Below are 13,260 nucleotides of genomic sequence, written 5' to 3'. Positions count from 1 at the left end.
AGGGGGAAGGGGATGTGGAGATTGACAGCCCAATCCTATGCATGTCTACTCAGAAGTAAGTTCATCTTTAGGGGGGAAGCACATAAAAAATATTTTATTTCTCCAATAAAATATGGTTTAAAAATAAATAAATAAATAAATAAATAAATAAATAAATAAATAAATAAATAAATAAATAAATAAAAGATTGACAAGTTGTGAGTTCCTGCACTTTTTTTTTTTTTTACAAAAAAAGCACTGGTATTTACCAAAAACACACAAAACACTTCACTTCTCCTGCATATTGCAGGGGAAGATCAATAGCAATGCGCCAGCAGCACCATTTGGTGAGGTCCACCATTATTGACCTCAAAGCTCCCAACAGCCTGTTCAGACAATACTTTGCTGCCCTTATCACCCTCACACAATTAAGAATATGCATGTCATAGAATCACAGAACATTTTGTGCTGGAAGGGACCACAGAAGTCATCTGGACCAAGCCCTATTTGGTGCAACTGACAGGTGGCCATCCAGTATCTGCTTAAGAAACTGAAAAGGGAAAGAACCCACCATTGCACAAGGCAGGCTGATCCGCTGCTTGGCAGCTCCTACAGTTTGGAAATGCTTCCTGTTGCTTAGCCTAAATCTTCTTTCCTGTCCTTTCAACCCACTGGTTCTAATCCTGCTCTCAGAAGACACTGTGTAAGTTCTCCCCTTCTTGTGTGTGACATCCCTTCAGAAACTTAAAGACAGCTATCATATCTCTTCTCCAGCTGCAATCCTATGCACTCTTGCCTAAGAGTAAGCCCCACTGAATATAATGGGGTTGACTTCTAAGTAAACACTTATAGGATTGTATTGTGAATTTTCTCTTCTCCAGGTGAAACACACCAGGCTCCCCTAATCATTCCTGACAGAACTTGGCTTCTCAATCCCTCACCATCCTCATTGCTCACCCCTGAACCTGCTCCAGGGTATCAATGTTCTCCTTAAAATGTAGTGCCCGAAAAAAGGATGCACTGCTCCAAATGTGAAAGTGCATTATTCTATTAACGCAGAATGGAACAATTACTTCTCATGATCTGGACTCTATGCTTCTGTCAGTGTTGCCCAACATTGCAGCTGCATCACACTGCTGACTCATGTTCAGCTTGTGGTCCACTACCAGCCCACTCCAAACTAAATCCCACCCTGCCAATACAGCCGTGCCAGTAGAGGACACACTGTATCTTGGGAGGGGGAGTCCAGAGGCCTCCACAAGGTAAGGGGACTATTGCTCCCTTACCCCAGGTCAAGCCTCTGCTGCCTCAATAGGTCTCCATAAATCAGCTGGCTTCAGTCCAAGGAGAGTAAGGGAAGGGAAATGGAATGCAGTTAGGATCTGGCACACGCCAGCGCTGCTGAGATCCACCCCTTCCCATTCCACTTGCTACCCACCCCCATTCCTGCCAAGAAACACCACCATTCTCCCAACCCTCCCTGCCCCATTTTGCCCATCCACCCCCATCACGCTTCACCAGCTTAGCTTCACTGCCGGAAGTAGCTGGCAATGGCAGTGGGCTTCCGGCACTGCTGCCATTTCTGGTGGCAGACTCAAAATGGCCAGCAGCAGCACACTGCACATGCTGCTATATGCTGCATTTACAGCAGCAGAACTATGTTCCATTAAGGGCAGGCCAGCCCAATGTTGGATAGGACTGTAAGACACCTAGATTCTACTCACATGTGCTGCTGCCAAGTCAGTCTCCTCCCTTCTGCACTTCTGTCTCTGATTTCTTGTACATATGTAAAGTCCTGCATATCTGTCTCCATTGAACTTCATCTTGTTGGTATGGGTTTAGCTCAGGTCATTTATAAAATGTTGAACAGCACAGGATCCAAGACAGAGACCTGAGGCACACCACCTGCTCTCTCTGTTCAGGTTGACATGGAGCTATTTATTAGCACTGGTTAAGAATGGTTGTTCAACCAGCTTGAACCCACCAACCAGAAGCAGTGTCTAACCCATGTTCTACCATTTTATAATCAAGAATATCAAGGGGAACTTTGTCAAATGATTTGTTGAGATCTAGGTACACTATGGCCCCAGCAATAGTCTAGGGCAATTTACCAGTCTAGGGCAATCAATCAAAAAAAAAATGTGAATAGTATAGCAAACTTGTTCTTGTTCAACAACCTTATGCTGGTTCTATTATTGTCTAAGCCTGCCCAGACATTCCATTTAATAATCACTTCCAGGATCTCTACAGGTATTGCCATCAAGTCAATGACTCTTATTTTCCTGACTGCTCCTTGACTGAATACGGGAATGACATTTGCTTGTCTCCTTCCTCCAGCACCTCACCCATTCTCTAGTTCTCAGAAATTACAGGTAGAAGATCACATCTGCAAGTTCCTTCACAGTACAAAACTGAAGAAGTTAGAGACTGCACCAATATAAGAACACTCCAGGAGTCACCAAACTTAGGCCCAAATCCTAACCAACTTTCCAGCACTGGCAAAGTGGTGCCAATGGGATGTGTACTGCATCCTGCAGTTGGGTGTCACTCACTGAGGTCTCCTCAAAGAAAGGGAGTATTTGTTCCCTTACCTTGGAGCTGCATTGCCCTTTTGTCAGTGCTGGAATGTGGGTTAGGATTGCACCCTCAGGGGATAGGATCTCCATGTGTGAGGTTGCTGCCAAGATCCTTCCTCTCTCACCCTGGCCTCTGCCTGCCTTGATCCATTCACAATCCATCTCTGCCGCTGACTTACCAGCAACTAAAGGGGGTGGAAGAGGTTCAGTGGGCCGTTGTTTCCTGCACACAGACTCGAGCCATTTGTTCTGGCGGCTGTAATCTGCAGAATAGCAGAGCAGCTTTCTGGCCATTGGCTCAGAACTTGCACTGATAGAGTGTGAAATCTGTCAGCGTGAGGCTCCAACAGGATTGGGCCATTAATCATACAGAGCTGTATCATACTTTTTCTACCACACAGAATCTTACAAAACAGCAACTTGAAACTTTCCAAATGTCAGGGCCACCTTTAATTTCAACCTGAACCACAGGATCACCTAAAATGTATCTGCACAATAAGGCTGCAATCTGGAAGTTCTTCCATTACCTTTAAATCTGTGGTGAACTGAAGGAGGAGCTTTTAATTGTTGACAGGCTGGCTGGCGTTCTTGCTTTTTATATGAAAATCCACGGGGTTTGTTTTGTTTTGTTTTTAGCTTTTTAATCATTGTAAATTGTTTTTAACTGTTTTTCATGTTGTATTTTTAAATTGTTTGTTAGCTGCCTTGTGTGCCCGTTGGGCAAAAAGGCGGGGTACAAATTAATAAAATAATAATAATAATAATAATAAATAATAATAATAATTTATGGTTTCTCCCACCATTTCTTACCTTTGCCCTGCCCCTGTTCTTTTTCCCACTGTGCTCCTGCTTGCTATAGTCAACTGGACTCCAGGTGTGCGACACAGTGGGGGGGTGGCGGCAGACAACAGGGTGGGGAAGAGAATAGGCTGAAGAAATCATACCTGCCTCAGTTCCCAATTCAGCAGCAGATTTCAAAAGGGAAAGCAAAAATCTTCATGTCATCACCTGGCAAACCTATCTTATTATATCTGTCTCTCCCCTGCTGGTTTATCAGTTTCCTTCCTCCTCATTAGAAGATAGCCAAAGTGCTCCTGCTGTGACCCACCAGTTGAAGACCAGTGCTTTAAGAGACTATACCTGTCATTTCTAAACACTTTGGGCAGATATCTTCTGGGAAACCACATAGCCAGCGCACACATCAAGACCCAGAGTATAGCAAGTTCGTCAAGCATTTGACCCAGGAAGCTAAGTGTAGCATGGAAGTAGACGGATCCAATTCCTAGAGGGGGACATTAAACAACAAGAGGGTCATTATAGCTTGAAGCACTCCTAAAATGCAGTCCTCTTGGTGGGACTCAACAATGGAAGATGTTTTGCATGGATGAAGAATGTCTAAACAGGAAATTATACAGGAAACTAAATGCACAGCCAATAGCTAAATGAAAAAAACAAAAGAACAAGGAACATACCAAATCAAAACCCAAATAAAAAACACAAATTAATTTTAAAAGTGCTGCTACTGAAAGTCTTGGTCTGAGAGGACTCTGTATAACCAGCTATTGCAGAGATTGCACATATGCCTTTAAACGCTTTAAAGCTGTGGGCACGGAATTGACCGTTATACTTCCATCCTCACTACTTCACAAGGCCCTTTTCCTACTTTCCTTTCCAGCCTGCTGAGACAGAAGACTAAGAAAATTAGATTACATTTTTCTCCATATGGTACCCATTGAGTGCTGGAGGAGAGGCTCTGCTCTGTGTTCCACCTTTTACCTGACTACATCAGTGAAATTGAGGGACATGGCCTTCTCCATTGTGGCACCCATACTCCTGCTTTTGCATCCTGCTGACAAGTCAAGATATTTTTATCTTTGAAATTTGTTGTTGCAGATTGAGTAGACAGTACTGTTCAAAGGTTATGTGACTGCATAGCTCAGCTGCTGGCAACCTCCATGTTCTCTGACCTTTTCAATTGCTGTTATACATTGCTTCAGATGCTCAAAGGCAGAAAATGTGAATAACAAAAATATGCTCAAAGAGCAATTAATTAACTGACATGCAAAACTTGCTGGTGACAGGAGGAGGAGAGTTGGTGGACAAAGGAACCAGATGTCATTCTCTCTTGCTGCCTAGTGAAACTCATAATGCTTGGGGCAACTGACATGCCTTCAATTTCATACCTTGACAGGTATGTCATACCTTGGTATGACAAGGTATGTCATACCTTGATAGGTATGGTGAGAGGATCAAAATGGTAACAGGCTTTACTTATAAGTATACTTATTCTGGAACTCAATTGTGTTCCTGAGATGGCAACCCTAAATCCAATGGAATAAGTCCCAGTGAGTGCAGGGGAACTGACTTCTGTGTAAAGATGCAAAGGGTTGCGCAACACATCAGGCAAATTCTTTTGGACCACACTTCAGCAGGTAGAAGTTTCTCCTTTTTGAACAAAGAACTTTCTCAATGCTCAGATAACGTAAGTAAAGACACACAGAAGGACTTACCCACCACCACTAGCAGGGTCCATATTAAATATATTCCACTGTTGAAGCAGGTTGCATATTGTCGAAATAAGCACATACATATGGGTGGCAAAACAAAAAATAAGATGTTGCTTATCTAGGGGGAAAAATGAAACACATGTAGTAAATAAGCAGCAAGAAATGGTGAAATAAAACTTGTGTGGCTGGAAAAAGATTTCCTCCCCTGCCCCAAACCAACAATCAACTTAACGTTAGGACTGATGCATTATTAAAAGCTTTTCTCCTGGAAGACCCAAGGCAGTTAACAACCTCCACCAAATTTGCGCACACACTACAGATCTGGATAAAGTGTAGACTACAATTTGCATGGTTGCTACACCACAGAACTTGGGACACACACACACAGACACAGTTGAAACACCTTGGTAAGAACGTGGCCACCCCTGGCCTAGGGCAATCTTTGACACAAGCTCTGCTACAACTCAAACAGGCAGAGAGTTTGTGGAGTGCATGTGAGTACGGCACGCGTGTGAAAGAGCAAAAGGTTCTGGGGGCCTGACTCTGACACACCGTTAAGCATAAACTCCAGCCTGCCTTTCCTGCACTGTGCTACTGTCACCCCTCCTTAGCTCAGCAGTCTGAAGCCATCACTACACTCATCATAACAGACGGGGGGGGGGGGGAAGAGCTGCATACACAGAAGACAGTGCACCGAAGCAGCTGGATAACCTACTTGGGACTTGGAAAACTTGCTGAAAAAGTCACCCAGGGTTGTCTTAGGCTGTGTTCACGTGAGCAAAAGCAGTATGAGGAACATCTCTGGAGGTTACTCAGGAAGACAGCATGCCTTCTTTTTATACAGATTACATACAATATATGTACAAGAAATCATTCCACACGTAAGCCCCACAAGGAGGATCATATTCAGGAACATCCTACAAAGATTCCCAGAGTTCTCCTCTGGTCTGTTTCCCAGAAAGGAAGTTGTCCTCTCTGTAATGAAGAGGGCCACCTGCAGAACAGACTTAACTGGCCCAAGTCAGTAAATATTGTGTCCATGTGTATAAGTATTCCTCTTTGAAGGAATATGCCGCCCCCTTCTTCTTCTCACTGTGAGAACATACAGCTAATGAATTGAGGTAGTCACTAAACCAATCTATGGGCATGCAGTTAATCGGTACAGTATAATACCAATACAGAGATCTAATCTGAACTAGCACGTCAAGACTTGCAAAACACATCTCAATTCAAACTCTGGAAAGGAGATTTGGTTTGATCCAACTTCTCACCACCTTGCAAACTACTACAGCAGGCATTAGTCTCTTTCTCCCCATCACATGTGTTTTGTTTCCACACGGTAAAGGGTTTTTTACACAGGGGACAGTTTAAAAATTTGCATTCTCACCTGCAGAAAAGGCCAATCACCTAAGGCAGAGGTGTCAAACATAAGGCCCGCGGGCCGGATGAGGCCCCCAGAAGCAATTTCTCCAGCCCCCATTATAATTGGGCTCTTTCAGCTTGATAATTGGGCTCTCTCATATCTTGAAATTATGAACAAGATTTGCACATTTTCTCTCTGTCATTTGCAGCTCATGAGTTTCTGTATGAGAACAAAGTGCTTATTTTGGGCCATCTTCGGCTTAATGATGTCATTTCCTGCTTAAAGATGTCATTCCAGCCCTCAGTTGGTACCATGAATGCTATTTGGCCCACTAAATGAAATGAGTTTGATACTTCTGGCCTAATGCTTCTACTGCTGTGTAAACTAGGCCTCAGTGTATTGGAGGGAAGGCTTCATTTATAGAAGAAATAATTCCCTCTTTCCAGTTCAGAAAATTTAGAAATCAACAGAAGGCACGGGGAGGGGGGGGAGAGCAGAAAAAAGAAGCATTGCATTTTCGACCCCCTTTGGCTTTACCAAGTGACCTAGTGAGATTTTTTTTTTTTTGCTCCATTTGCAAAGCTGTTTTATCAGATGAAATCCTACTGCCTTTTGGTTTCAGTTTTTTGATTTTTGGTTTACTATGGAGAACTCATGCAAGGAAAGCGCCCTACAGGTAGACCACAGCTGCGATACAAGGACATCTGCAAGAGGGATCTGAAGGCCTTAGGAGTGGACCTCAACAGGTGGGAAACCCTGACCTCTGAGCGGCCCGCTTGGAGGCAGGCTGTGCAGCATGGCCTTTCCCAGTTTGAAGAGACACTTGGCCAACAGTCTGAGGCAAAGAGGCAAAGAAGGAAGGCCCATAGCCAGGGAGACAGACCAGGGACACACTACACTTGCTCCCAGTGTGGAAGGGATTGTCACTCCCGAATCGGCCTTTTCAGCCACACTAGACGCTGTGCCAGAACCACCATCCAGAGCGCAATACCATAGTCTTCCGAGACTGAAGGTTGCCAACATTATTATTAAACCATTTTATGTTGTTTTTAAATTTAAAGTACCAGATAATCCTCCATATCGACTGTGTGGAAAATACTCCTACAAAGAAGTCTCTTCAACTCCTTAATTGTAATCTATACTAGCTATTTTGTGCAGGATCATTGTCTAGAATGACCAACTATGGCTTCAGTGAAACCAATCAAGCCTTAGCTTTGCTACAAGTCTGGGTGGGGAAACCTAATGACATTGTGCTAATACACTCATGTGGAAATTTAGAAATCAACATAATTTTTACGGCTATTTTTCTATGGTTGGAAGGGATTGGTTACAGCTCAGCAACAGAGTAAATGCTTTGCACACAGAAGTCCAGGATTCCATCCCTGGCACTGCCAGGATCTCATGGAAAAGGGCCAACAGAGTTGCTGTCAGCAAAAGAAGGCAATCCAGGGAAGAACCAATTATTTTGCTCTGTTTATGAAGGCAGCTTCATTATACATTTGCTGTCTAATTCAACTAATGTTGAACACATTTCAGTCCCATTAATTTCAATGGGATATTTAGATGCACTTTATTCTCTCCACTGAAATTAATTGAACATGATCATCTCGGCCGGACGGTGCCTTTGGTATTTCTTGAATGGACAAATAAAATGAAATACATTTCGATTCTCTGTCATTTCAATTTTCTGTCTCTTTTAAAGATTAAAAGGTGGTATGAATTAGATCAGGCTATAGCATTGATGGAAGGATATTTAACCCTTACCCTACACTCTTCCCCAAAGCTGAAATTTTTCCTTCAATGAGGGAGCCCTAATCTGGAGGACTCTTTAATTTCTTTATAAATAAATAAGAGAAACGTTGAGAGATCTGATCACATTCACAAGTACTTTAGCCCTCATTTAAAGTATGCCCACATGAGAGCATCCTGCAATACTGGTTTCACACTCAAACGTAAGGCTAGTTAAGCAGGAAACATGGCATGCCTGTCATTCCATATTAAACTCTTTGTCACTTCCATGACTAGCAGAAGCAGCACGTATGACACAAAATAAGCACATGATCATAGTTTTACATTATCTACCATTTCTCAGTGCAAAACAGTATCTAGGGTGTGGTACTCTCAAAAAACATATAAACGCATGTTATTACTCATTGTCCAGTATCAATGTCTCACCTTTTACAATTACAGTGTGATAAATAGCACCTAATCTGGGGAGGAGCTATTTTTCAAGCTTTACAAATGAACATTACCCAACCGGGTCACCAAATGTCATCTACACCCTATTTGCCAAGTAACCTAAAAATCAGGATAGTTCAGAAGCCAGGAAAGCAGGCTTTCTCCTGCTTTAGTTACTACTGTGACATTTGTTCCCATTATGATGCTGATTAATACTGGAAGGAAATGTGTATTTTCTGAGGCAGAGGTAGAATTCCTGTTTTAGATCTTGTATGACAGGTCTCAAGGACCTGAAATTCAGGTGAGTGAAACCAACAATTGCAACTTATTTTCCTTTCAAAAATACTTGCTTCAAAATATGTGCTAAGGGTGTCTGGGTTTAATCACAGCAGGCTGGTGACAGTTCCATTTGTTTCAATGGGACAATCAGACATGTTGCATAGATGTGAATATGAAGACAAAGAATCAGATCTGTGGTAGATCTCAGCCCAGTCCCTCAGCCTCAGTACTTAAATCTGTAAAATGGAAATAATAATGGGTCAACCTAAAGTTTCTTCCATCCTGACACACTGGTGTGAAGATGAGTGGAACAGAGGCGTCACCCAATCAGAGTATTAGCTGTGTGTAGTCACCACCCTGCCAAAAAGTACTTAAGGTGTTTCGCATTAATTATCTTAGTATAATTAATATAGGGAAGTAATTATAATTAATATAGGGAATTAATTATAATTCCCTATAAACAACCCTATAAAAGGTAGGCCAATATTATGTAGGCCAATACTGAAGATGAGGGACCGAGGCTGAAGTTCAGCTGCTTCCCTCCAGGCACCTACTAAGTACAAAACAGAAATAAGATTTGAACCAGAGCCTGTGTGGCACATAACTCAAGTCTCTTACCCACTATGCCATAGCGGCTCTTATACTGTACTATCAAGCTATTCTGTATAACAACTAGGAGTATCTGTACTTGGGTGTGGGTGAGAACATCCAGCCTTAATACACAGGCCAGTTGCCAAAGCACTAAGGTCAAAGAAAATTACCTCTCAAGAATAATGAGAATAATATTCTTTGATGTTACCATGTCCTGCTTCCCAGGTAATTACTTCTGAAGGCCAGGTCACAGGTTCTACTTTCCAAGCACAAGATCCCAGTGAAAATCAAATGCACTCATGTTATATGAGCTTCCATTCCAACTTTAACATGCTGGACAGATACAAAGATTTGGCTACAAGAGCGCACAAGTCGCATTAAAAATAAACGTGGACACCTTCTTACTGTGTGCCGGAAAACTATAGGATACTGCAACACATTGCTTACTGTACAGGGTTGTCTCCTATATTAAGAATATTCATATTTGCATTCTATTTTGTTAACAGTTTCATTGTTTGTAGAAAATTGCCTCAAAAAACTGAAAGATGTAGTGAAAATAAATTATAACTACTGTATGGTGTTGGGGTACGGGGAGAAACTACTTAATCTCTGTAGGCCACACCTGAGACTCCAAGCATAAATATTCAGATAATCTTTATAAAAGGTATCCAGTTCAGTCTTGAACTCAGTGAGGGTCTTTATTCCCCTACGTGTCCCCAGGGAACTACTGTATTTCACTTCTAATAGCTAAACACTCTGTTCCAAATTCCAGACAAAAACATAATTGTCAATTAATAAACATTTGCTCCTGACAAGATCCTAACAAGAGCTCCCTGTGTAAGCTAGTAGGGTAGAAAGCCCAAAGGCAAGTCCTAAGTCCCAAGTCTCTGGGTGATGCAAAACTAAAAAGTGTTTACTCAACTCATTAGAAGAAATAAAATTCTCCCAACAGCTTTCAAAGTGCAAATTACTGCCTGGGCATGTTGCCCATCAGCATGTTTTATACAATTCTGATGGGAATAACTGTGGAAGAGGAGAATAGCTATAAGGAAATTTTTAAACACCTCAAAATGCTCAACAATAACTGGAAAATGTAATGGGGAGTTGCTGATGGCAGAAAGTTGCGAATGGCTTCTATATTTTACTTAAAAGGATTCAAATCCTTGATATTATGAGACAGTTTGTCCATTTTGAAAAGTTTCTCTCTCATGCTCGACGGTGAGAGAATTACTTCTCAACAATGTTGTTCGAGTTTCTGTTGTTCTTTTGTTTTCGCTCATTCTTGCATGTTAGTGTGTTGAATGTGGGTTTTTATATTTATTTAAATTTCTGTTTCTGTTTCTGTTGTTTCTGAGTTTTTGTTGTTTTCTCTCATTCTTGCATGTTAGTATGTTGAATGTGGGTTTTTATATTTATTTAAATATATATATATATATATATATATATATATATATATATATATATATATATATATATATATGCTGAGATAGCATTTTACTGATTGTTTGAATTTAGTATGAATTATGGATTTTACACTATGTTTTATGATTTATTGAATTGTGGTTTATTAATTTGTTAGCTGCCTTGATCTTTGGAAAGGTGGATCTCATATTATTATTATGAGATCCAAGTTTCAGAGAAAAACACCATATAATAGTCTACAAAAAAACAGTACTTATCGATTCCTTTCCACTGACATTTACTGTATATAGTTGTTCTCTTGCATAACTCTCTCAAACATTACATTTTTAATCCAGTATATGGTCTGAAATATCTTTATCAACAAAAAAAGTATGCATTTTGGCATGCAGTCATATGCTTCTGTGATCAGTCTCTAATATCAAACATTTCAGTCTAATATTTTCAGATTACTCTGTTAAAACAGATTGAAAACAGGTTCATATGTGACCTTCAGAGCAGAGGTGATAGGGGGATCTTGTCATAAAACTGTTTTTCTCTGAAGTGCTCACACATTCAAATGCAGTTTGAGATTCAAACATCCCAAAGTACTGAAGGGCACTTTGTGGTTATAACAATTCAGAGCCAAAGAAGCAGGCAACACATGAGCACTGCAGGAAAGTGATGAGAAACGCTTTAGGCTCTCATCCAGAATCCCCAAAAATGATGAAGGATTTGACACTGACTTGAATGGGATGTAGATGGCAACCTTATACCCAGCAGTGTGCGTAACCATAAACAGAAGCATAATATGGCAGGAGTAAACAGCAGCTCCTGAAGCGAGTGGGTACAATACAAGGGTTTTTTTTTTGTTATATTGCTGCAGGTGGTTCTATTATGGTCATAGATATTTTTTAGACTGTCAGCCTAAATTCTCACATGGTGATTCAGCAGTGCCAGCATGGGCTACACTGCATTCTGCAGGGGAATTTCAGCTACTGGAGGTCTCCTCTGGATAAGGGAACATAGCTGCCACTTTGGGTCTATTCTGATCTCCGCCAACTATATCACTGGTGCACGTCTAAGTTGATCCTGTCCTTGAGGTGGGTGTATCAGGCTTGTGTCCAAACAGCCTGCATGGATCAACTCAGATGTGCACCAGTAATATAGTTGGTGCAGGTCAGAACTGACCTATAGCGGCTGCTGTATTGATGCCCTATCCTAGTTCCAAACCCTCCCCACCTTCCCCCTGCCCTTGTGTCGAACTTGCCTGGTTTGGCGGGGGACCCTGCAACAGCCAGCAACACCGGGAAGGCTCTGGCCTTTCCACCAGCATATTGGCTAAAAATGTTGTCGCAAAATGCCTTGTGGCGCTTTTACAACTGTGCATGCTGGCACAATGTGCGTTCTACCTCCACATCCTTTGCATTGGATTGGGCTGCGTAATAATCAGTTTACATGGGATTTTATTTTGCATTGCCAGTCATTTGAAGTAGAAAAGGACAAATAAATAAAAAGGCAGGGATACAGGAAAGTGCAGTTCCAGCCAATTCCAGAAAGAATCATAAAAGACTTGCCAATAGCCACTTGCAGAGTCACTGGTGAAAAGTTAAGCATCACCTCCAGGCAGCAAGACAGAGGATATTCTGTGAACTGGAAAAGATACTCTTGATACCCTTTCTTTTTGGCTGTCTATTCGCAAAATGGACTTAACATAGGCATATGCGGGCAAGAAACTGTACACATTTTTTGCTAGCCAGTTACTTTGTAGGCTTCTTTACAAGACTACAACTGCAATCCTAACCACACTTCCCTGAGAGTAAGCCCCATTGAACAAAATAGGACTTACTTCTAAGTAGACCTGGTTAGGATTGTGCCCTATATTAACATACTGCCAGGATGAACACTGCAACACACAATGACATGTTTATGCCCATGCCATAGTTTTACATGCATGGAGGATAATCAACACACAGATAGTTTCAAATAAATAGGCATAGATTGAACTAACAGTGCATGGGATCGCAGTCCTGAGAGACCAACATGCAGGATAACATAATTCACTTTTGTGCAGGAATTTGGTTACGAAAGAACAAGCTGTAAAAAATACTGAATTCTCCCCCCCAAAGCTGTTTTTAAAGCAAAGTTAAAGCTGAAGATTATGACACATTGCAACAACTGCTCTGCTCCATTAGTCTAATGCACTTGGCTTAAGCTGTATCCGCTGTTTAAATATCAGGCTAGTCCATTCCAGCTCCATTCAAAAAAAAAAAAAAAAAAAAAGGAAAAGGGATTTTTTGTTGGGGGTGTGTGTGTGTATTACTATTCAATTTAAATGTTACCCCAGAGACTGGATCCCTCAAGTAACAGGACACAGCTTTTGCACACT

At 41.5% G+C, this 13,260-nt stretch overlaps 1 protein-coding gene across 1 annotated transcript in view; it reads right to left on the bottom strand.

Annotated features, from left to right (window-relative positions):
• The window catches only part of ACER2 (alkaline ceramidase 2), a 35,537-nt gene that overhangs the window by 21,256 nt on the left and 1,021 nt on the right, over positions 1–13,260 (bottom strand). Inside the window, exons 2-3 of the mRNA XM_066617384.1 lie at positions 5,066–5,180; positions 3,696–3,837 (exon numbers count right to left, since the gene is read on the bottom strand). Of these exons, the coding sequence (XP_066473481.1) occupies positions 3,696–3,837; positions 5,066–5,180 (257 nt within the window). The remainder of the gene's footprint in view (positions 1–3,695; positions 3,838–5,065; positions 5,181–13,260) is intronic.

This window comes from Tiliqua scincoides, chromosome 2 (genome assembly GCF_035046505.1).
Source record: "Tiliqua scincoides isolate rTilSci1 chromosome 2, rTilSci1.hap2, whole genome shotgun sequence".
In the NCBI taxonomy this organism is placed as follows: domain Eukaryota; kingdom Metazoa; phylum Chordata; class Lepidosauria; order Squamata; family Scincidae; genus Tiliqua; species Tiliqua scincoides.
The sequence above is the reverse complement of the archived record's forward strand: the minus strand, read 5'-3'. Positions and strand labels throughout refer to the sequence as shown.